At 41.0% G+C, this 25,192-nt stretch overlaps 2 protein-coding genes and 2 long non-coding RNA genes across 6 annotated transcripts in view; 2 read left to right on the top strand and 2 right to left on the bottom strand.

Moving 5' to 3' along the window:
- Positions 1 to 1,979: 1,979 nt before the first annotated feature.
- On the bottom strand, positions 1,980 to 6,976 carry LOC106090660 (uncharacterized). The gene is made up of 2 exons (XM_059367158.1): positions 5,414 to 6,976; positions 1,980 to 5,219 (listed from the first exon to the last, which is right to left on the bottom strand). The coding sequence occupies exons 1-2, from the start codon at positions 6,974 to 6,976 to the stop codon at positions 1,980 to 1,982; spliced, it is 4,803 nt and encodes a 1,600-aa protein (XP_059223141.1).
- A 221-nt stretch (positions 6,977 to 7,197) lies between these two features.
- LOC131996761 (uncharacterized) lies at positions 7,198 to 9,347 on the top strand. Its single transcript, XR_009397971.1, has 3 exons — positions 7,198 to 7,440; positions 8,720 to 8,868; positions 8,958 to 9,347. It is a non-coding gene; the product is annotated as an uncharacterized LOC131996761 (long non-coding RNA).
- A 40-nt stretch (positions 9,348 to 9,387) lies between these two features.
- On the bottom strand, positions 9,388 to 9,888 carry LOC131996762 (uncharacterized). Its single transcript, XR_009397972.1, has 2 exons — positions 9,634 to 9,888; positions 9,388 to 9,460 (listed from the first exon to the last, which is right to left on the bottom strand). It is a non-coding gene; the product is annotated as an uncharacterized LOC131996762 (long non-coding RNA).
- A 638-nt stretch (positions 9,889 to 10,526) lies between these two features.
- The window catches only part of LOC106090664 (AP-3 complex subunit delta), a 72,742-nt gene continuing 58,076 nt past the window's right edge, over positions 10,527 to 25,192 (top strand). Inside the window, exons 1-2 of one of the 3 annotated variants that reach the window (XM_013256940.2) lie at positions 10,528 to 10,762; positions 10,967 to 11,265. In XM_013256940.2, the coding sequence (XP_013112394.1) occupies positions 11,170 to 11,265 (96 nt within the window). In that variant the 5' untranslated portion in view covers positions 10,528 to 10,762; positions 10,967 to 11,169. Of the gene's footprint in view, positions 11,266 to 25,192 lie in introns of all 3 variants that reach the window. The other 2 variants (XM_059366364.1, XM_013256939.2) reach the window with 2 other exon arrangements.

A 25,192-nucleotide genomic window follows, 5' to 3' on the forward strand; every position in this document is an offset into this window, starting at 1 on the left:
GGCTCGCGTGCGGTGTCCCGTAGCAGGCCGCGCAATGCCGGGACGCAGTGTGAGGGTGAGCCGATTGTCAAATAATACCCTTCGAACACTTCACAGTGGCCGACCCCAAGCCATCCTCTCATAGAGGGCGGTGCGAAAGATTGGTAGTCTTCGTCCAGCATCCTCCAACCGCAGAGTTCTCCAGGTAAGTGTCGGGTAAGTATAGCTTCTTAGCCCCTTTTTTACAGCCAACCAAACGAAGTACACCTTCTGCGGAAATTGCATTACACCCCAAGCTGTGTCACAAACCACCAATGGGACCAAAAGGAAAGGGCAGACGATTTGGACCAAATAAAGAAAAGGAAGGTAAGCCTACGCATATCATGAAAACCATTCCAAACTAACACCTTTTCACGTTTTCATCAGGTTTCACCGCGGAATCAAAAGGGATTACACTCCCCAGCCCCCCGGACCGGCCAGGAACCAGGTGAGTCAACTATCTTCCTCTACTTCCATTGAACACTTTGCTCCTACCACAACGTCATCTGCCCCGGGTAACTAAGGGAACTCCCAAGTCCAAGGCGCTCTCAGAAATAGCGCCATCTCGTGCAAAAAGAAAATGTTCGGTCGTATAAATCGGTCAACACGAATCATTACTGTAATCTGACGTTACCATCTAAAATTGATGAAAACTGGCTAAATAAAATACGAAGCCATCGTTGTGTGAACTATCTTCCGGACGGCGTCGACATAAAACAGAAATTTGGTATTTGTACGCCAATGAAATCCTGGCACAAAAGAAAGGAATCAATTCCATTGGACTGTCTTCATGTGAACAAAGCCTAAGTGTCCTTAGTGAAATTTCCCTAGACGATTTCTCCTAGGGCAGTAATAGGCGCTTTCGCATAATGGCTGGTACTCACCTCGGTTTTCACCGGGGAAAACCCATATTCCTCGCGGTAACTTCCTTTTCTTGAAAAACTATACAAATACCAATGATAAAAACAATTTTCTCAAAACCCCACTGTAAGCCATGAGGGAATATCCTACTGAATGAAATCGGCGTGTTTCCTTGCCTTAAAATCTGTTATATTAACAAGGTAACCAGCAAAAAAAAAAAAAATAAGGTTTAGCACTGCCCTTAACTCCGGGTCACCTAAAATAGCGTGCTTTATTTCTGCTCCAGAAGAAACGGAAAATTCGCGAAATGAGAAAAATAAGTACCGTTTGGCACACCCAAAATTCAAACAGTAACAACTATTTGACACCCCTCCGAACTAAAAGAAAAAAAAAAAGGTTTCTGTGGAAAGCCATATCTAACTCCACATTGTGCTGGTATCCCCAGAAAAACCAAAAAAAAAATAGGTCATAGCCAACTAGCAATAAACTGTCGGCTGGTGTCTAAAACAAAACCGACCCAGGACTCGTGTTTGGAAGAAACCACACGGAACCTGGTGTCGGGAAGACAAAAGAAAAATAAACTGACGTGGCAAGAAAAGAACGCCTAAATTCGCATTTCCGTAGATAAAACAGAAGTGAAAAAAAAAGAATTGTTTGAAAAAAAAAAAAAATTTTTTTTTTTCAGCCTGTGTCTTGTGTCTAATAAATTGGAAAAAGACAAAACTGTAATCGGAAAGAAAAACTAAACAGTATAAAAGCTAATCCATTCCCATTCTAAATCTAAAGACATTTCCTTAAATTAAACTATAACCTATGATCATCATAATTCATTTCATTCTTCAGTAAATCTTAACCCTAATTAATGCCTAAATCAGATTTCCAAAGCACTCGCTACTCTAGCTATGGGATACTTTGCCGACCCGTACAATCGAGTAAAAAAACTCAACTTCTTACTACAACCTTATAACTAAAATCGCAAAAAAAAGAAATCAATTCAAAAAAAAAAACGTATATAAAATAAAAAAAAAGAATAAAAATAGAACAGGGCAATTCATTGCAATAAACATAAACTTACAGCTAACCAGCAACTATGGCCTTAACTATTGCTTCAAATCCTTGGCGTGATAGACACCCAAGGATTTCCCTTGTAAATCCTCTATTTCATAAAGGGAATTACCAATCGGCTTCACTACGCGGCACCGTACAAACTTATTATCCAGCTTAGCATTGTACCCCTTCTTAAAATCGCTTTGTCTAAAGCTCCGACGGTAGACTTCTTGACCAGGAATATAGTTAACTACTCTACACCGTAGATTATACGCCTTCTCGCCACGCTGGTAAGCTTTGTGCAGGCATTCCCTGATTCTGCCTCTTATCAGATCCAGTTTCTCGGACTTCATCAGGAAGTTCAATTCGGGGTCGTTCAGCAGCTCAAGTTTCCTAGCGATCGTATACATACTCCCGTGATTTATCATATTCGTGCCAAAGAGTGCGTAGTACGGGGTTACGCCTATGGATGAGTGCACAGAGGAACGGAGCGAACACTCCACCTCTGATAAGTGTTTGTCCCAGTCCGATTGGTCTTCCTGCAAATAGGAGCGAATGGCCGTCAAAATGGACTGGTTCACCCTTTCGGACGCATTCGCCTGGGGTGAATGAGCCGCGGTTCTCACGTGGTTGATGCCAAAATTCCTCACAAGCTCTGCAAACTCCTTGCTGACAAACTGCTTGCCATTATCGGACACCAAAGTCTCCGGTGTACCAAATTTGTGAAAAACCTCCGATATTAGGAATCTCACCACGTTCCGGGTACTCGCCTTGGGCATCGCTTTCAGAAGCACATATTTGGACAGGTGGTCTAGCACAATAAAGATGAATGTATTGCCCGATTTCGACCTGGGGTAAGGCCCCAAAAAGTCGACATAGATCCTCTGAAAGGGTCTCTCTGTCACACACTCTTTCCCCATGGGTGGCCTAAGGGTAGTATTTGATGGTTTCGTCTCCTTGCAGGTCTGGCACTCCTGGACAAACTGTCTAACCTGAGTATTCAAATTCGGCCAGTAGAAGTACTCCTTTACCCTTCTCAGCGTCTTGTGGAAACCACCATGGGAAACTTGAGGGGGACAGTGAGCCTTTCGGATGATGTCTCGTGTAAGCTCCATTGGAACCCACAACTTCCAGGCGAAGTCCTCATTCAGGGGAATTCCATCATCGTGCTGGGTCCTTTTATAGACCAACCCATCCACTACCCTCAAATCGGGCAGCTGAGCGGAAGTATCCTTCACCTTGGCCACAAGATCCATATAACTCTCGGTCGAGAATGCAGAGGATTCCAGGTCCACGAAACTGCTAACGTCCATGGCGACCTCCTCCATGCTGTATCGGGACAGTGTATCCGGGACTATGTTCTGGCTACCTGGGCGGTGCTCTATTTCGAAAGAGAACGACTGCAGATGCAAGCTCCACCTGGCTAACCTACCACTCAGATCCCGATGAGACATCAGCCACTTGAGACTGCTATGGTCCGTAATGACCGAAAAAGGCAGCAACTCAATGTATGGCCGGAATCTCTTAATGGCCATCACCACGGCCAAGCATTCCCTCTCAGTCACTGAGTAGTTTCTCTGAGCGGAGGTTAGCTTGTGGGAGAAATACGCTATTGGATGTTCTCCTCCTGAGTCGTCTCTCTGAAATAGAACAGCGCCTATGCCCAAGTCCGAGGCATCGCACTGAACATAGAAGTGCCTTGTGAAATCCGGGTGCGTCAGGACTGGGCTTGTCACCAGTGCCTCCTTCAGTTTGTTGAACGCCTCCTTGGCATCTTCAGGAAAATTAAACTGCTTCCCTTTCTTGAGGGTGTTAAAAATCGGTGCAGCAATGGTGGCGTAATCGGCGATAAAGCGCCTATACCAACCCGTCGTACCCATAAAGCTTCTAACCTGTTTAGCGGTCCTTGGATAACAGAACTTCATTATGGTCGATATCCTTTCAGGGTCTGGTTTCAATTTTCCTCCACCAACGATATACCCCAAGTAACGTAGCTCTTTGAAGCAGAACTTCGATTTAGCTACGTTAATTGTGAGGCCTGCATTTGATAAACAATTGGCCACTCGCTCTAGCAACCCCATGTGTGTGTCGAAGTCTGGAGATACCACCAATAGATCATCCAAGTAGACGAAAACTCTATCCCGAAGCGCGGCTGGTATCACCCTATCCATTAGACGACAAAGCCTTTGAGCTGCATTACACAGCCCAAAAGGCATCACCTTAAAATGGTAAAGTGGTCTACCAGGCACCGTGAATGCCGTTTTCTCTCTACTTGCATGATCCAAGGGGATCTGCCAAAACGCATCTTTTAGGTCGACACTTGAAATAAAATAGGTGTCCCCCAACCGACTGAGCAAACCCTCTATATGCGGAAGGGGATAGGCGTCCTTAACCGTAAGAGCATTGAGCTTCCGAGCGTCCAGGCACAACCGGTTCTTTTCGCCCTTGCGGACTAGCGTCACCGGGTGACTCCATGGGCTCTCGCTCTCCTCAATCACTCCCAGGCTAAGCATCCTATCCAATTCCGCATACATGAGTCTTTGCACTGCCGGGGATACGGGATAATGCCTATCTTTCACCGGGCAAGCATCGCGAGTGTCAATTGTATGGACTTCAATCGAGGTTTTACCAAGTCCCTTCTTGGTGTAGCAAGGGAACATCTCCATCACCACATTCAAGCGTTTCCGCTGCTGGTCTGTTAAGGAGTGTAGCTTGATTTCATCATCAGTCCTATCATCAGCGTCGCCACAGAGGCCAATATCGTTGGTTGAAAGACTGTCGACCCCAGCGAAAAGATTAAAAGACCTCATGAAGTCCACTCCAAGAAAAAGCTCACGCCTAAGGGAAGGAACCAAATAAAATGTCACTGCACACTCTCTCTTGTTAAAATTGATAGCGGCGCTGACTCTACCTTTAATGCGATGGGGTGTGCCATCGGCTGTTTGGATGACGGAGACAAAAGGTGAAACCTCCAACCCCGCTTTGTCCACAAAATCTTCACAACCCTTGCCCAGACACGACACCGTGGCACCACTATCTAGCAGACCTTCAATCGGCTGTCCGTTTATCGAAATCTTGGTGTAGAATCTTGTGTCCTCTCCCTCATATAAGGTTGCGGCGGCTATGTGTTGTCGGAGTCTCTTACGGGCTTTATATCTCTCTCTCGCCTTTCGTATTTTATTCGACACCGTGCCAAAAATCCTTGTTCTAGCCTCCCTGTACTCCTTGATCCGCACATGTAGTGGTTTCAGTTCGCGCTGCGGTACCGCTATTGCCTTGGGCCGATCCGTGTTCTGTAAAATGGTGATGTGTTTGCATGCGGTATCGGCTGAATTGTGGACTGGGTCTAGACCGGTGTGGACCTCACCCCCCCAGTATGAGGTGAGCCCCTCGGTCGGTTTCCCTGGCACTTAGGGCAATTCGCTACGGTAACACCAGCGTGTCCGCATCTATAGCAAAAATATTTGCGTGGGGCGGCACAGTCTACCCAACTATGACCTTCGGCCTCGCAGTTCCAGCACTTTATCTTAGTTCTGTCCTGTATCGCATCAACCTCTAAGATCTCTGGTGGCAAAGCTTCTTCCCAGGCCAGTTCATGTACTCTTTGTGGCGGGCCGGGACGACTATACTGCTGTCTATGACTTGCTATCAAGTTTTCCGCCCTTTTCACCTCTCGGTAAAATTCACCCAGGTTCGAGATTCGTGCTGAAAAAATCATCTGGGCCAACGACGACTTCAAGTTCCCCCGCATAATTTCCACCATTTCGTTTTCGGAATAGGGTGCCTTCTGTTGCGTCCTTAGTTGCATAACAGCGTTATAGAAGTCCTCAAAGGACTCGTGAGGTAATTGGCGGCGGTTCAGCATTTGAGTTTGCACTTGGAACTCATTCTCGAAACGTTGGTATTGATTGAGAAGTGCCGTTTGTAGTTCGTTCCAGTCTCGAAATTGGACAAACTTCCGGTGCCCCCAATACCAATCCAAGGCCGGACTTTCCAAAAGTTGATGGAACTTTGTAATGAAATCCTCATCTGGGCACTCATAATCTCGCTTGAGTTCGCCTACCCGGAAAATGAACTCGTGGACATTCATTGTCTTGGTAGTGCCGTCGAATTTGACACCCCATTTAGCCAAAGTAATTCTGGCGGCATTCTCTGGGTTTTGAGTCGTCGAGCGCCTTGCGCTGCCACACTGCGAATGATTTGGCGGTGGAAACTCCACATCCTGCCCAGGTGGCATATGATGCGCAAAATTGTGCCCTGCCGGGCCCTGTTCCAAACCGGAGGAACCCTGAGCAGCAGGATATTCAACATGGCCGGGAAACTGTTGCTGTATCGGGGGATTCATAAAAGCTGCACCCTCATTCGCCATCCGATTGACCTCCCTATGCGCGGAAGCCTGTGACCGTGGGTCAAGGCTCGGTGGGGGAATATAACTGCTAATCCTAGGTACAGAAATCGAGGGCGGTGGCTGTGAAAAACCCAATATCGGTCGAGCCGTGTTAAGTGGATGGGGTGCGGTCTGAGCTCGTGAAACCGGCGGTATGATAGGAGGCCCCTGGACCGGTGGAGCAGCCGGAAAGGGTGCCTCCACTGGTATATTTCCCCTTGCGGAAATGCCTCCAACTCCTAAGGAGCGACGGGTGGCCTCTACTATGGTGGGTATAAGCCTACGGATACTCTCCGCCTGTTCCCTCTCGAACTCTGCACGAGCCAAACCTACAGCCGAATTGATTATCTCGCGCATCGCAGACCCCATTGCCGGGTCCACTGGACGGGCAGGTGCATTCAAGCCAGTTAGTGAACTAAAACTAGGTGGTGCAATGGAATCCTGTGATCGGAAAGAGCTACTCAACATACGGGACACCTCCTCCATGACTGGGTCAATGGGCGGTGCCAACGACGACGGCGGTGGTCCATTGCCAGTAGTTGTCGCGGGAATGGTGACCCCCGATATAGGCATATTCAACACCGGCGGTTGAACTGGATTTGCGCCTGAGGTGCAGGCCGGCTGGCCTGCCGCATCCCTACTACCAGACCTCGTGCCTACCATCTCGACAAAGATTCAAACCAAATAGATAGTGCGTAGGAAGACTGGTCTAGAGCAAGCCAAAAATTCCTACACAATGACCAAAATATAAATCTGCAAGTAAAAGTAGAAACGATGTATAACCCCTATGAGGGCAACAAAAAAAACTCTATACGAGCCAACTAAAAGAAAAGCATATGTTCTAGGTGGTGAAAGGAAGGAACTATGGAGAGGCCAGTAATGGTAAAATAAGGTGAGTGTTTGATTTTCTATACGATTTATAAACAAAAATTGACAAAAGATATTTTTCCAGGTTGCGTAAGTTCGTGAAACAAAAATTACAGATATGGATATGTAGATGGACGTATACGGCAGTACAAGCAAGGACTAACCCTGTGCCGTCACCACAGCCCACTGGACTATAGCCACGATCGCTGGGGTTGCATGAAGTTTGGCCCTACGCCTGAAAACTCTCCCAACGGAGTAAGGTAAGTCTGCAACAAAAAAACGACCATCTTCGGGCTATTGTATCTATGTACCAATAAAAAAAGCAAGGATTCAAATCGACGGAAACCGATTCGTTAATGTACCCGCGGCTACTACTCTTCCAAGCAAATAACCTTGATTAGGCGGGACCACTAGGTACATTCACGACTCGGACGCCACCGTTCTATACTGAGGGCAAACAAAATGAATATCAAATTATGGGTCTATAGCAATAAAGGTTGATTTGAAAGTATCCGCGAAACTCTGTCTTCCGAAAAGCAATTAGCCGGTTACTTACTGACCAACGGCTAAGACTCCCGAAGCGTATATTTACTGATACTTAAGCCTTCCGTAAAGACAAACCAATTCACGCCTTGCCTACAGCATGCAACGCGGTAAGGACTCTTAAGCTTACTTAACCGGGACTACACTTTCGGCAAAACATAAAAACGGAGTGACCAAGCGGAAATTAGGACTATTACAACAAGTTTCGGGCCCCACGTTGGGCGCCATTTTGTTACGTGCACGGTTCATACTCTGAGCTGATATTTGCCCGGTGTCGGCTTTGCCGGTATGCTGGCTTTCAGCGCGGCTATCGCTCGCCGGATGGGGGGTAGGTTCTTGCCAACAACACGGGTCATACGCTGTCACGAAACAAAAACATAAATCATACCGGACTTTAAGACAGAAGGATTCAAACAAAAAAGCGAGCCCGAAACATGTAAGGAAAAGGAAACACAAACCGGAAACAGAATCACGAACTTACTGGGGATGTCAAACGCAAACACTCACCGCGAAGCTTGCTTGGCAGCTGTTTCGCCAAGCATTAGCCCTCCCCCAAGGAACCCCTGGGTTCCCATACCTTGATGCCCCTCATACGTATCCTGGGCATCCCAACTTCGCTGATTTACCTTCACTTACCTTTCACTCATTCCTTCCCACACCACCTTTCAAAAACAGCCTTAGGCTGAACACATACTGTTGCCTTGTAAAAACATTATAAAACTGCCTTTATTGGCATCAACAGAAAATACATATCATAACAATAATCAAAGTTTCGACCATGGGGTCCCCATTTCGCCTTTGATCTGGCATCGTCTAGTCATCTTCCTCCGCTGAAGTAAGGATTTCCACCCGCTTCGGCCGGGCTGCCGCTAATATCCGTCCGCGTATTAGTATCCGTCCGTTGTTTGTTCTGTCCGTCCGTGTTGTCAATATAAACATATCATACCTTTTTCTATTTTCTTTTTTAATTACTCCTTTCTTTTCTGGTTGGACAAGATGATATTTGCCCGGTGGGCAAAAACTCCCTATTCAACGTTTTGAGGACCTACCCGGATTAGAGCTCTGATCCTAGCGCCTACGGCTCCTTCTAAAACGGAACCCACTGCAACTGAGTTGGGACAAATAGCCCTTCTTGTCTCCCCCAGGTAAGAACAATGTATATTTAAATATTATTTGGCCCAAATATATTTATATGTGTACGTGTAAACTGTAATAAAAATGTTTGTCTTTATAGGTCGTCCGTCTTAGTCCGAAGTCCGGCATTTACCCCTGCAACCCGGAGGAGGTTACAAGCATCTGGAGCTCCCACGTTGATTGGAGAGGCGATGGTGGCTGGATGCGGTTGATGATGGTGTATCCGTTGTTTTTTTTTTTTTTTTTAACTTTATTTTTAAGATGTAGCGTTATGTAGCTTGTAAGATTTTAGTCTTATTTAGATTGTAATTTTTCTTTTAGGTATGCTCAATTCTTAGATATCTTCGTAACTTTAAGATGTATTCAATTCACTGTTTGTTTGTTTTTTTTTCTTTTTTATCTAGCTTGTAGATTTTAAGTATTTTTTTTTGCTTGTGGTTTTGTTAACTTAGTTCTTAGGTAAGTTTAGTATGTAGCCTTTAGGTAAGTTAAGCTTGTAGTCTTAGATTATTTTTATAATTTCTTATATATTTTTTTTTTTTAGGATGTAATTTTTTCTTTATTTTCAGATTATTTAATATGTAGTTCGTAAGTTCGATTTTCCTTCATGAATTTAAAGAGAATAAAAAAAATCCATTTTCAGGCATCTTCTATCACTTTTGGTTTTCTTTGGTTATCGGGGTCTTTTTATATTCGAGTCGGTGGCAGCGCTTCGTGTCACCGGGCGCACAGTTCTTCGCAAAAAAAAAAAAACAAATTATACTTTTTTTTTGTACCACGATTTTTCTGCATCCAGCCAACTCCAATTCCAAGGTCCAAGAGAAGGCAAACCGGCCAGGAAGTCGGCCATCTTTCGCAAATTTCCCGTCATGGCAGGCTTTCGACCAGTCCTTCCTTGACGGCTTTCCTCCTCTTCCACCCGTTTCAATCACTGAACACCTGATTCCCAGGGTTGTTCAAGTATGCTCGAAATCATTCACAATAGCGATACATATGGTGTAAAGGGGGATGAACACAGCCGGAAAGCCGCACACCACAATGGCTTAATTCTAACACTAGAAATTTATTATCATTTAATTAACTAAAAAGTTTACTTTTTCGATATTTGGGACACTGAATTCGATAAAAATGCATATGAGCAGCTTATTTAGAATGTTTACGCTGAAAAGGGGGAGAATATCGAAGAAAACCTAGTAAAAATATGTCATGTGAGAACGGGTTAAAATATCTCTTGAAATTTTATATGGTAAAGGATAAAACAGAATGAGTGCCTTTGGCTTTGTTTTTGAGCGTTTTGTTGCAAAATGCAACTCTGCAAACAAATCAAACAAAAGCAACGCCCAAAAGTTAAACAATTTTTAACTTTAACTGAAAAAAACGGTTGATGTACCGTGTTGATTCCGCATAAATACTCAATTCGATTTTGGTATTATTGTATCGACTTTTAGATGTGAAAAATCGGTTGCTAGAAGATTATGATAATACTAAAACTCAAATATAGGAAAAGTAAATGAATTGGTCATTCATGATTTTTTTAGAGAAAATAATGTAAAATTTAATGTTGGTTCGTTTATTTGTCGAAATTCTTTTCAAGTTTAAAATAAAGAAAAAACAAAAAACAATCGATTATATGCGAAATTAATCGGAAAAAATTATCGATTTATTTCTGCGAACTTGCATGGAGTGGTGGAATGGCCTTTCACCAACCAGAAAACCATCAAACCCAACAACGTCGTCGTCGTCGCGAATCCCTGGGACTCTTGAACCACTTGGAATGCTCTTCCGTATTTGGACTGGAATGCACCGCTCCGGATTTGACTTGTGGCGAAACTAACTAAAAAAAGTGCATTAATTGAATTTTCCTTCGTCGTATTTTTATCTTATCCTCTTCGACAATGTAAAAATGTTTGTTGATGAAAAAAAAAGAGTTATTTTTCTTAATTAATTGAGTGCTCCAATAACAAAATATATCAAATTAATCAACATTTGTGTGAAAAAATATTCTATACGTGAAAAAGAAGTGCATGTGCAACCAAAGGCAAGAGAAAAAATCAATTTAAAAAATCTGTCGACATCATCAAATTTGTTTGCTTTTTTTTCGTTGTATAGTAGTTGTCAGTGGTTCTCTTATGGTGCAAGTGACCAACAGCATACCCATTGGAAGACAAAGAAACTATACATTACAAATCACCAAATTACCGTAAAAATACATATTCATGTGCAAATATATAAAAGAAAATTGAAAGAAAGTTAGAAAGAAAAATCTCGTTCGCAAGTTCAGAAGTGAGATTGGTTCAATAGAAAAGTGAAAAATGGCTCTGAAAAAAGTTAAAGGCAATTTCGAACGTATGTTTGATAAAAACCTCACCGATCTGGTACGAGGCATACGTAATAATAAGGATAACGAGGTAGGTACAACGATTGCAAATGTGTTTAAATGTATAAGTGCTAAGTAGGGGGAGGGGTACGCATAATTCAATAATAAAAGAAAGCTAGCTAACATAAAAATGTTAATTTGTAAACCATCAACGCATTCAGCGTTGCATGAGTGGCTCTATTTCAGGTTTATGGAAGGAAGTGGAAGCGGGCTTCGGGGATATTTACTTTTAATCTTTTTTCCCTCTTACCATCAACCCACATTTATTCATCACTTCTACCAGAATCTGTTTAAAACAGCTGTTTGTTAATCATACAGCACACAGAAAAAAAAATAAAAATTAGTTTCAATCACGAATTTACTTGATCCACTTAATTTTTTAATTGAAACTGCTTCCATCAATTTAGAAGAAAAGGGGGCCTTTTTATCTAAAATACTGTTGGATCTATGAACAACTTTAGCACTTTATCATATTTTTTTAAGGCTGTGTATTTTAAGAATAAATAAAACGCACTAATTTAATTTTATGAGCAAGAATTGTATATGGCATTTTTGTGTGGGGTGATGGCATGCAAAGCAATTGTTGTGCTATACAGTCTTTGAAACCGGTTTATATGTCAGCTATATTAAAACATGGACCGACTTGGGCCATTTATAATCCCAAACGACCTGCACTGTTAGAAGGTATAAAAGCCTCAGTTTTTGCCCGAATTAGCTGAAAGTTAAAGTACATTTCGCCCTCTAAAAAACGTACTCTATGCGGACCAGATCTGTCAGTACATAGATAAAAACTAATTTGTCGAATTGACATCTTGAGCCCCCAGATTGATATTAAGCATTTGAAGTGCACTTACGATTAATCGGTTATTATTATTAGGTCAGCAGGGGCTTTTGACGATGAAAGCAGGTTTGAGTCTTAGGGACAAGACCGAACCTATTTTATTTTTCCATGCCCATAATTATCCTAGGTCATCGGCCTTTTTCGACAAATCAATACGTTCTTTAATAGGTTGGAATAATAAAAGGCGCATAGCTTTCAGGTTTATTGAGTTTAAAATACTCACCGATAACGAGAGAGGCTCCCTTAGTTAGGCTCGGAGATTCGTTAGGCGAACAATAGTAATACCGGTAAAGAGCCTTTGCTAATATCGCTAGGGACAGCTTGGTGATGGTAGTTGTTGACAAGTGTGGAATACAGGGCTGCATACCTAGGAATAATTGTAGTAAGATTTTAAATGGACTGTCATCTGTATACTCTGATGTCCTTGCGGAATTGCCTCCTCCAGTCGGCGACGATGTAGTCTGGTATCGGGGCTGATACAAACTTATTGCTTTCGGGGATCAATACTCAATTGAAATGTATCGTTGCGACCAAAGAAAGATTGGTGAGACCTGGCCAGATCTCGAACTGAATTTAGTCAATAAGGAAGATACTGCTTCTCGACCAATAGCGCACGCTTGGATACCAAGGATTCTCTCAGGTCCTGAGTTTATACTTGGGAGACTTCGGAACTGTATTCCCAATCTTTCAACCACAGACTGGAAGATTTGTAGATTGGATGAGGTTGACTTGTCTGAGGAGCTATCGACCACATCTCGAAAGTCTGGAAGATCTGGCAGGAAACTGGAAGTCCACAGGTTGCGGATAGTGGACTGCTCTCAGTAAGAGGTCGGGTGGCACCGGCTCTTGCACAAAAACTGAGTGCCTATGATGCTCTATATGACAAGGCGAGTTATAGGCGCCTTTAAATAACCAATGTCCACTCTGATTCAGCGGCGATCGGTCCGTTGGAGCGGAACGAGCTTACTTTCCTACAGGTGCTAGACGAGCATGGCCAGCTCCACATAAAGATGTAGCTCCAACAACAAATACAACGCCGAGACGGTCCCTCGGCTAAATAGAAGAAATGCGGATTGGGATATATTTTGGCACACATTTTGCACGACTATCCCCTTCTAGACCAGAAAAGAAAGTGAAAATTGCGGAGAATATAGACATAATTTTCAAGCGCATCACGAAGGCCCTGAATGATTCGCTGGTGTCAATAATGTAAAACCGACGTTAATCATGAAGGAGTTAGATTTTCTAGACATCAACACTACCGTAAGGAATTTTATTAATAAGTTATTTACTAAAAGATGCATTACTGGGTATATACTGCAACTGTCAGACCTATAATGCTTTATGGTGTTGTGGTTTGGTGGACCGAGCTTCAAAATCCAGTTTAATTCTCAATATAGTTGTGGACATTCCAAAATTATGTGGCCTGGTCTATACTTGAAGAGATCTACCGCTTTACTGTCGCTGGCTGGAACGGACGTCTCAGTCATTGTATACGTCTGACATCAACTGTCTAATCGGAAAACATGCTGACTGACTTAAGGTTGCCAGTAACGACTTTTGCCGAAGCTGTGAAAACGTCGAGGAAGAGGAGACTAAAGAACACCTTTAGTCTGTTTGTCCCACACTGACAGTCAGAAGGAGTTCCACTTTAGGTTTTCACTTCTTTGAGAACTTGTCAAATTTAGCGGATGTGAACATTTTAAAGCGATCTGGATGATTCAATGGTAGGAACATAATGGACAAACATGTATACTTGAGTCTGCTGACAGACTGCCACTTAAACCTAACCTTTATACCAAAAGCGACTTAAGCAATCTGCACCCTTTACTTTAAATTGTTGAAAACCCTTCTGAAATATCTATATATATATTTCAACATTCAAAACAACGTGCAGAAGAGCAGTCTTAACATACAGATAAAAATTCTAGGTAAAAATTCTTTTTCATGGCAACTGCTAAAACGGTTCTTACTGTTGGTAGTTTTAGGTCTGGGGCGAAGTCTAATTATAATTTACACAATTTTTCTATAAGATTCCTTTGGCGACAAGTCTGGCTTTTTATCTAAATTGAAGTCCATTTTCGTCATACTTAAATAAAATACCCATTTCGTTTTCAGAGGTTTTTTCCCTAAGCAGATTTGTTGTTATCCATAATTTGTTTTTCTCCTTTGATTCCAATTCTTCTTTTACTCCTATTATTCTTCTGAGTCAGTTCTCGCAGAGATATCAGAATACGTTGATGGCATAGATTCGTGTGTAGTTCAGATGTGGCGAAATTGCTCGTAAAATAGTCCAGGAAATGTAAACCAATCTTCGTTCCCTGCTGCTTTTTCGCGGGGCACTTTCTTCAAAATCGGAGTCTTCATCAGACATTATTTTTCCGTTAGAATTAAGTTCCGCCCGAATGTTGTTGGTTTCTGCTTCATTATATTTGGATGACTCATTACGATTTTGATTTAATTCTCGAATATTGACTTCTGCCATTCTTAGACTATCAGTATAAATGAGCAAATTTGCATACTCTTCCCCTTGTTGCTCGTTGCTGACTTTAACATCATCCACGCCTTTGTTTGACTGTTCTTTCTAGGGAAATACATTTTCATGAAATTAACATCTCTAGAAATGAAAACTTTTTCTTGGTTTTATCCCAAAGTTTATATCCGTTTGGAATATATCTTATCATTACCATTTGCATACTCCTGGGATCAAGTTTCGTCCTATTCTGCTTGGAAATCCAAGCATAGGATTTACATCCAGATATTATTAAGGTTGCAATGTTAGGGTAACAGCCATACCGCATCTCTGCAGGAGTCACATATCTTTCTAAGGACACCCTAGGTCTTTTATTTATTGTGTAAACCGCAGTGAGAAAAGCTTCATTCCAAATATATTTTGGAGCACTTGATTCTATGAGCGTAGAACTTACTTTGTAAACTACAGTTCTATTGAACCGATCAGCAACCCCATTCTGCTTAGTGGAATATGCAATGGTTTCTTGAACTTTAATGCCTTTATTCACATACCATTTTATTGGTCAATTGATATTCTGTCCAATGATCGACGGTAAGTTCAGAAATAGATGTTGCAAACTGTGCTTCGTACTTCTAGAACATCTCAAAAACAAAAGACTTGGCTTATCATCTATACAAGACACAAAACATCTTGTAACATTCCATGATATTGGATCAATTGGCCCACAAACGTGGCCAATTTGAAATGTTTGCCGGGATGCTTTCTATTTTATTCGTATTTGAATCCCATGCAATTTTCCACATAAATAACCTTTTGCAATCAATTCAGAATTTGTATAGATCAATGCTTAATTTTTGGTAAACTGAACGACAATAACGGCAGATGTCATCTTCCAATAGGTAGCAGGTTATCTCGTAAGTCAGTCAGTAAGTCACGTATAACACATCCATTAATTTTATATCAAAACCACGGTGGTTCTTACCTTGAATCTGGTCAAATCATTTTGCAGAAATAGATTGATTCATTTTCGCTACTTTTATTTCTACAGGATTCATTAAGCAAGCTGCTAAAGCACCATTTTTCATTTACAAGATTTTCGCTTGATCCAGAATCGCTTGAATTTGCTTTTGAATTTTTATCTGATACATTTTTATTTACATTTTTTTATTTTATCCTCTACGCGAGCGTTCTTGGTTATTATGGAGTTCGTCAGTTTTGTGGCCAAATGTATTACATTTAAAACACCTACCTTCTTCGTATTGTATGATTTTTCCCAACAAAAGCTGTTTTTGCTCGTTCTTTCTTTTCAACTTCTCTGTTTGACATTTTTGTATCTAACAGCAACTGATTTTTTATAATATTATAGTTCAATTTGTTTTTATCAATATTTTGAATAGCCCTTACAAACGAATCATATATTCCAGGTAGTGTTATATACACAGACGCAGATCCCTCGGGACGCACCCCAACTTAGTCGTAGAATTTCTAGAACAAAACCAAGCAGACGAAAGATAGAACACAACACACTGGTACAACAACAGCAACAACTCTATACCTCTTGCCTCCTTGCAAGGGAAAGTTGTTAGCACCATACAGGCTGTAACTTTGAGGTCGGATCTGTGTGGTTTTAATTGCTGTTACGAGAAACTTAGCTGCGAGCTACCGGGCCCGTCCACAGGTTGCGGATAGTAGAAGGTTCATACGCAGTAGCAGGAACTGTAGTCGCAGACAATCAGCGGTATCGAGGGTCGGTGAGAGGCCGGTCTGTGCCACTGGCTCTGTCTGCAGAGAATCTAGACAGAAAAAGGGTGTTCACCATAATCCTATGCCTTTTCCCCGTAAGGCAGTGGTACAATGAGTGCTCAATGAAATGCGAAAGTCTTGACATTGTAATGGGCAGTCAAGAAACCTATCTGGGTTGAGAGCGGCAGTTCCACCCCATCCAAGACAGGGCCCCTGAACACTTAAGTTTCGTCAATCCCATGGCAGCCGGTTGTACGCACCGGATTGACCCGATGGAATTTTCATCGGCAAGGGCTGCCGCCTCAGTGTACGTGTTCGTCTTTTTTCGTCATGGGAGAGGCACATACCGGAGTGCCTTCTCCGTATGCTTCTGGTCCGTGCCGGGATTGAAAAGAACCCCGGACCCTGGTTCTGTTCCGTTTGCCAGAACCGCCTTCATCATCGGTCAGTGTCGGTGAGGTGTAACCGGTGCTTGAAGTGGGTACATTTCCGTTCTTGCTCTGGCCTAACTTCGCTACGGGAGTATAGTCATATTTATACCAGCCGGTCGAATACCACAAGTGCGACCCAATTTCCCGGCGCAAGCAGTGGTACTCGCTAACGAGCGTGATGGGATTCGTGCTATGAACCCCACTAACCCCAGAATCAGCGAGCTGAATCTGGAAATAAACAGGGTAGTCAACGAACATAAGCGGAATTTGTGGCTGGAACACTTGGAGCAATGTAACTTAGGCACCGGTGCAGGCAAACTGTGGGCCACTGTTAAGTCTCTCTAGAACCCCGGTAGACGGAACGATAGGACCTCAGTCACTTTTGGCGAGATAACCGTGACTGATCCGAAGAGATGCGCCAGGTTGTTCAACCGTCAATTTATTGTGCATGCCGAGAGAGACAGGGCAAGGAGGAGAGCCATTCGCCGTATTCGTGGTCTCCGAGCCGATGAACAGCCATCACAATTTACCGTGGGCGAAGTTACGAATGTCATCCGTGGCGCCAAATCTTCCAAGGCGTTGGGCCCGACGGAATCTCTACATTGATGCTGAAGAATCTGGATTTACCTGGAGTTGAGTACCTTACCACTGTCCTTAACCTGTCATTGAACACTCTTATAGTTCCCGATGTCTGGAAAATGGGCAGAGTGATCCCGCTACTGAAGCCTGGTAAAGACCCGAGTTTGGGGGAGTCGTACAGACCGATTTCCCCTCTCTCACCAGTGGCTAAGACGCTTGAGGCATTACTCCTCCCGAGCCTCGTAGGAGAATTTCCATTCGCCGAGCATCAACACGGATTTCGGAGACTGCACAGCACAACAACAGCTTTGCATGCCATCACCACACACATTTGCCGTGGCTTCAATCAACCCAGGCCATGTGATAGGACGGTCCTCGTGGCACTGGACCTATCGAAGGCATTCGACACGGTCAGCCATGCCAAATTATTTGAGGACATCGCCAACACGTCCCTCCAGCCAGGCCTGAAACATTGCGTCGCGAATTATCTGTGTGGCCGCCAGTCATTTGTGGAATTTAGGGATAAGAAGTCAAAACACCGTAGAGTGAAACAGGGAGTTCCCCAAGGTGGGGTGATATCTCCGGCTCTGTTTAACCTCTACCTATTCTCCATCCCACCTCCTCCAAACGGCATAGAGATCGTATCAGCGGACGACTGTACGATCATGGCATCAGGCCCCCCACCCATTGATGACATCTGCGATAGGTTGAACGTCTACCTCAACGAGCTTGCCTCATATTTCGCTGCAAGAAATCTGAAGATCTGTTCACTACAAATACGCGTGAGGTGAATTCTGAGCTGACTGTGATGGTCGATGGAGAATTGATTCCGACCATCAAGTGTCCCAAAATACTTGGCGTCACATTTGACAGCTCCTACTTTCTCCCCACATGCCACAGCAATCTGCAATAAAGTCAAAAGTAGAAACAAGGTCCTAAAGTCACTCGCTGGCAGCACTTGGGGTGCAGACAAAGAAACCTTGTTGACCACGTACAAAGCAATTGGACACGCAGTGGAATAATATTCAGATCTGTCAGAATGCCGCCCTCCGAACTGCGACGGGCTGTCTCCTTAGTTCTCATGTGGACCACCTCCATCAGGAGACAAAGATCCTACCAGTGCGAAGACATAACTACATGCTGTCTAAGCAATACCTTTTGGGCTGTTATCGCAGAAATCATCCAAATCATCATCTTGTGGATAGATACCCACCGCCCAGAAGCCTTAAGGTAGATCTACACGATCTAGAGCGTGAGGTCCAGCGCTACAAGAGAGAACCTCTAGATCAAGCGGCATATCAAGCGGGTCTGAACAACATTCATGCAGACACGGTAGCAGACGCGTTAATTGGCTACCGGGTGAATGTAGTCCTTGGAGAACGACCGCCACCCGTTGCACTCGAAGAAATCGACCTCCCCCGGCAAACCAGAGTGGTTCTGGCTCAATTACGTTCCGGCAGATGCAGCCGCCTCAATTCCCACAGAGCTAGGATTGATGCCGACGTGCAAGATGTATGTCCCGATTGTAACCAGGGACCGCACGATACACGTCACCTGTTTAACTACCCGGCCAGACCCACTCGACTCAGACCCAGATCCCTGTGGACGCACCCCATCTTAGTCGCGGAGTTCCTGGGTCTTGACACTCAACAGAATCAAGCAGACGAAAGATAGTACACAATAAACTGCTACAACAACAACAACAACCAAGTTTCGTCCTTTCGTTCGTTTTTAGCCATCATCAATCTAGACAGCATCTTATAGACCCCCTGAAACATGTCTGCAATAGAATAAGGAAATCAGCCATCCTCCAAGTTAACGCCATCCTCGTAGGCAAAAGCTTTCTCCCTCTTCAAAACACCTGAAAATACCATTGTTTACCAAGAACATCAAAAAAAGAGATTAAGGGCCTCCTTGTGGTGTTCTTCTAGCCATAATCTTCAAATTTAAGACCTTTGGTAGGCTAATCATCCTGCCCTTCAACTGATTATAATAGTCTCGATTGCAACTAGGGTTGTGCACGTGAGTCGTGAGTTGTCATGTCACGTGCAAGTCTCGTGATTCGTGAGAGAGATCCAAATCAAATCACGTTATAGTGCGTGACCGTGATTGAACTAAAATTCTTTGTGCGTGAGTGAGTGAAATCATGCTCATGAGACAATCAAGAGGCACTCACGACTCATGCGAAAATCACGACACGCGAGACAATCACGTTTCGTGGGCCATGATTGTCTCGTGAGTTTCTTGTTAGTCGTGCGTGAGCAAAAATTCTGTCACGTGAGCGTTCGTGAACGTGAGTTGACATAAAAAAATCGTGCGTGAGTAAAATGTTTTTCTCGTGAGCGTGCGTGAGGGAAAAATCACTCACGCGCACATCTCTTATTGCAACTACTTTTGTCTATCCTCGTGCTGCCTAATGCCCTGCTAAAGCTGCCTGATGCGCTGATTATTCCTGATTACTAACCTTTTGATTTCCTAATACTTTCGTGAGCACAGACTTGGGTTTGGAGTTCGTCTGCATGTTATTTGTGTTGTTGTCATCTTAGAGATAGCAACTGATTAAGCCTTTGGGAGTTCATGGCAATTGCGTCCATACATAGATAATTAAATTTTTTTTTATGACACTTAAAATTAAATAAATAAACTCTTGATTTGATTGGTTGAAACAAATTTGCGAAAATTTTAAACGTTACAGCAGGGTTTGCTAAAGAATGTTAAGCTACTTGTCCAGCTGATAGAATTTTTCCATTCCAGAGTTGTATCCAAATCTCACTTTAACTTCAAATGCTTTGTTTGAATTTATTTTTTTTTTTAATATTGTTCCTTTTTTTACATTTTAATTGTTTTAATTTATAAATTACACGTTTATAATCATAAATTCTTTGATTTGTTAGGACTGTTAGCCATGATAATGGAAATAAAAACTATAATTACTAAGTCCCCAGAAATTTGACAGCCTACTGGGAATTTGCGCCACCATCCCCACATGGTTGTTTGATTGATTTCGTTGTTGATGGCCAAGTGACTTAGTCTTCTTAAGTCAACCATACGTCACGTTGAATCAAATTTTATTGACCTTATTTACAAATTTTGACATATCGAGTTCACAAAAAATATGCTTTGTTGTTGCAATTCGCCTTGATTAATACGTTTTTATTAAAGTGTTAAAAGAATATGTTGAATTTTTTTTATCATGGCTAGAGATGGGTTTCTACCGGGTAATACCCATCGCTTGGCTATATGTTGGGTATATACCCAATAAATACCCTTTTTGACTATTTATAAATTTTCAGTTATTTTGGTAAGGAAATCATTTTCCAAAAATTTTTTGATGATTTCGGATTCTTTGTATATAAACCTGACCTTCTTATCTCATAAAATCGGAACTTAGTTATATGTAGCCGCTGTATAGACCGATCTCCAGACTTAAAGTCTTGAGGCAATAAAGTAGTAATTTTTCATCCGATTTCGATGAACTTTTGGCACAGTGAGTTCTAGTAGACCCCTTACCCATGTCTGTGAAGTGTGGTCCAGATCGGATACCATAAAAACCGATTTCCCGATATAGAGTATTATCCCCACAAAAGGAGCATTTTTTATTCGATTTTGATGAATATTGAAACAGTGAGTTTTGATAGACTTTTTTAAACTTTTTTTTAATATCGTGTTTATTCAAATATGGTCCCATCTGGACAATATTCAAGAAAATAGGAAGTGTGATTTTTATTTATCTCTCAATAAAAAAAAAATTGTTAAATAAAAACAATATATTTTAAATGGCGTTATGAAGAAAAAGTGTAATGTAAAAAATTAGTATGGGAACAAATGAAATAGATACATTCCAAACGAAACAAGTTTTGAGAACATGGATGAGGAAAACGACGCTGATGACGGAAGATAATAAATGCAGTATTCCTTCATGTGGATCTAGATTTCGTGGCATTGTGCGCAAAATGCTAAGATTGGCACTTCTTTCGATTCACTTTAATATGTATAAAAATCCACGACGATAAAGAAAGTCTCATAAATGACATCATATTTTCTTCTTTTTTAGAAAATATGAGTTAAAAATAAATATTTTAAAGCAATGTATTACATATTTTATCCTCAATTTAATCCAATAATATAACAAGTTTTTTTATTAAAAAAATCTAAAATGTTGGTCTCAAAATCGTATATTTTCAATTGTTTGATATGTTTTTAATCAAATTCCCCAAATGTTCGTATTGATGGGACCACATTATGCAAATATGCTTATCAGACATTTTCACTACGATGAACAAACAATCTTACACGTATTCACTTAATATACATTGCCTTCATATCGACAATTCTTCAGTGCACTCGTCATGTGCCCCTCCAAAATACAGAGCAAAGCGATACAATCGATGCCTGCATTCGAAGCGATGCTTGTTATCAATTATTGGTATTCTGTAATGTCTACACAGAAAAAATTAAAAACTAGGTTTAATTAAGAAATTTGTACATTCAATAAAAAAATTTGCTGAAATCGGTCCTATAAAGGAATTTGTACTATTAAGTAACAATTTTGTAGTTTGGATTTATGGTAAGTTCCAAAATTCAATAAAAGTGTTTATTAAATTCATAAACCTTTTATTTGAAAGTTGGCATTTCTTTTTTTGCTTTTTTAATAAAAATTAATAATTGATATGTTTCACGTGAATAAAACACTTTTTATTCCATTGGATTAAATTGCGTACAAAAACATGAAATACGTATATTGCTTAAGAATATATGTATATTTCCTATTCATTGTCGATGATATCGCCTGTTAAGAGCGTTATAAATAGGTTAATTTATATTGCAAATTTTGCCCATGAACATTCCACTAAGGAACAGGGGCAAACTTCTCACATATCAATGAGTGCAGTCCGATTCAAGTTTTAAACTCAATGATATACATTTTTTAAATTAATAGTAATACAATATAATCTAAGCATTTTGCGTACAAATCCAAGAAATCTAGAACCTCATATGTTATCTTCCGTCCTACTCGCCGTTTTCTACCAAGTCAATATAATCTTTAAACTATGACATGACATAATGTTTATACACATTAGCATTTTACAATTTCCTCCAAATCGTTGCGTTTGGAATTTATCCATTCTATTTGTTCACATTTTAGTTTTTTCCGCCACTCTACTTTGTGTCTGTACATGATAGAAGTGAGACATATATTTGACTCATTCTCACTTCTTTGCTCATTACATATGTATGTGTGAAAGGGAACACAATATAATATAGATCAATGCACAATTTATACAATAACGATACCAATTTAATTCGTACAATTAAAAGTATGTAGGATTTGTCTGAATTAGCACTTTAACTTTTTCTGTGCCAAGTTAAGTTTTGCGTACATCATTTTCTTTAGTCGCAAGTGCAGAAAGCTCCGCAGAAAATACTCAAAGCATATAATAATAGAATTATCCTATTCTCAGTTCACACCAAATATACCGGGTCCTAGTACAGAATCGCGTGCGGGCATGTATGGAGTGTATTGTGAAACCGGTAATATTACACTACAATTTATTAATAGTTTTTGGTTAAAAAGACAAAAAAAACTGCTATAACAATTTTACAAACAATAAACATCGCAACATATGGAGACAGTAAAGAAAAAGTAAACAAGTACATCTGTTGCACAGATAATCTGTTAGATAACGTCTACTAGTTTTTGACAGAATTTATGAATACGCCAACATTGGTACATATGTAGGTTAGAACGTGCTCCTATAATAGAAAATGTCTAATTTCCAATTCTGGCGAGAATACATACTGGCGGCATTTGTAAATATCTATATCTGATCAAAATTCTCTCCGGAAGGCAGAGCGCTGAATATAAATAGATTAAAAAAAAACTTTTTTAGTGACAACTCTAAAACAATGATATGTTGTCAAAACTAAACCAAAAGCTGATCAATTTCGAGGTTTATGACAATTACTACTTTTTGTACAAGTATATGACGTTTTCGGCGTATACAACTTTTTGACAATCGAAAACCTACAAAACGACATACAGACCATCTCTGGTAAGAACAGCCAACCTGCTGGGAACATCACTCTAAAAAAAGTTAAGTTATCAACATGACGTACCGAAAGACTGCTTATCCGAATACAGGGTAAACCGCATAAAAGAATTGGAAACAATGAATGCAAACCTAGTACGAAGAGTCAATGAGCTCGATCGGGAAGAGCTCATTCCCTTAGAGTGAAACATAACACTTAACATAAACTCTGATGGAGTAATCGAATCACAATCTCAACCAAATGCTGATGATCCACCAGCAGAATACACATGGTGAGTACTTCACTGATGAAGAAGAACTTAATCGTGAAACCGACTGGATACTCGAAAGACACAAGAGGAAAAAGAAGAAATGTTCAGAATTGTCAACTAAGCCCTCCACAAACAAGCACCAAGAAAAATGCAAAACCAAGAAAAATAAAAATAAATAAAAAATAGTCATCAAAACAAACCGCCTGCTATTGTAGAGTCTTATGGCAAAAATGACACTGATCTACACCGTCTTGTTAAGAGCTTAGTAGAAAACGCTTTCAAATTTAAGCTTCTAAATAATAAGTCGTACAAGATTAATACATTTGAAGCAAATGATTACCATAATACCACCAAATCACTTACTGATTCAAACATTACACGGTATACATACGAAGATAAACAGTAAAGTCCCATTAGAGTAATGCCAAAAAGTCGTCACATAATTGTTACAAAAGAAATAATAGCAGATCTTAAGGATCAATACAAAAATCACTTATCCCACAGTGCGGAAAGTGTCAAAGTTACAATCACACAAAAAATTATTGTTCAAAGAACCAAGATTTGTTTGCTGTGTAGGAAACACGAATCTAAACATTGTGAAAAAAACCCCCAAATTTGAATCCGAAATGTGTCGGCTGCGGTGAAGAGCAAACGGCAAGCTATCGAGGATGTATTGCAGCGAAAGTACGAAAGAAGCTAAGAGAAAACAAAATAAAAAAATTGTTGGTCCAAAATAATAAAACAACTACTATTGCAGCTTCTGCCGTTAATAAAAAAAAATTAAATAAAACTCTATAATATTAGCTGATTTTAATACTAAGCATGTTAAATGGGGGTCAAGATTAACAACCACAAAAGGACGGGAACTTCTCAAAGCTATAGACCTATGTATATGGTTGTAACGTAATGTCAACTTATGGGCATACAGACACAAGTAAAAGTCCAGGACTAATTAATTTCTTCATTACCAACAAAATATGTCAATTTCATGACTGTCGAGGAGAGTTTCGAATCAAATTCTGATCAATCCAATATATTGGGTTGCCCAAAAACTAATTGCGGATTTTTTAAAAGAAAGTAAATGCTTTTTTAGTAAAGCTTAGAATGAACTTTAATCAAATATACTTTTTTTACACTATTTTTCTAAAGCAAGCCAAAAGTAACAGCTGATAACTGACAGAAGAAAGAATGCCATTACAGAGTCACAAGCTGTGAAAAAATTTGTCAACGCCGACTATATGAAAAATCCCCAATTACTTTTTGGGCAACCCAATAATTGGCATACAAAAAAATAAACCGCGAACAAAGAAAATCCAAGATTAATAAGTCCATTTACTCCAATAAAAACAGCGGAAGGTGTTGAATGGTCAAAGACTTACAAAAATAACAAAAAATGCATGCGGGAGTAGTACGCCAATATCCAATAAAGCTTACGCAGAACACACATATTCCTTGTACATACGAAATATGGTAAATCAGAAAAGCAAATAAAGAAAGATGTGGCAAATGAACAGATCCTCCCAAAACAGATGATTTCTGAATAAGTTAACTCAAACGGCTCGCAAAGAAATTAAACAAAACAAAATTTAA

Source organism: Stomoxys calcitrans, chromosome 4, assembly GCF_963082655.1.
Source record: "Stomoxys calcitrans chromosome 4, idStoCalc2.1, whole genome shotgun sequence".
Classification (NCBI taxonomy): Eukaryota; Metazoa; Arthropoda; class Insecta; order Diptera; family Muscidae; genus Stomoxys; species Stomoxys calcitrans.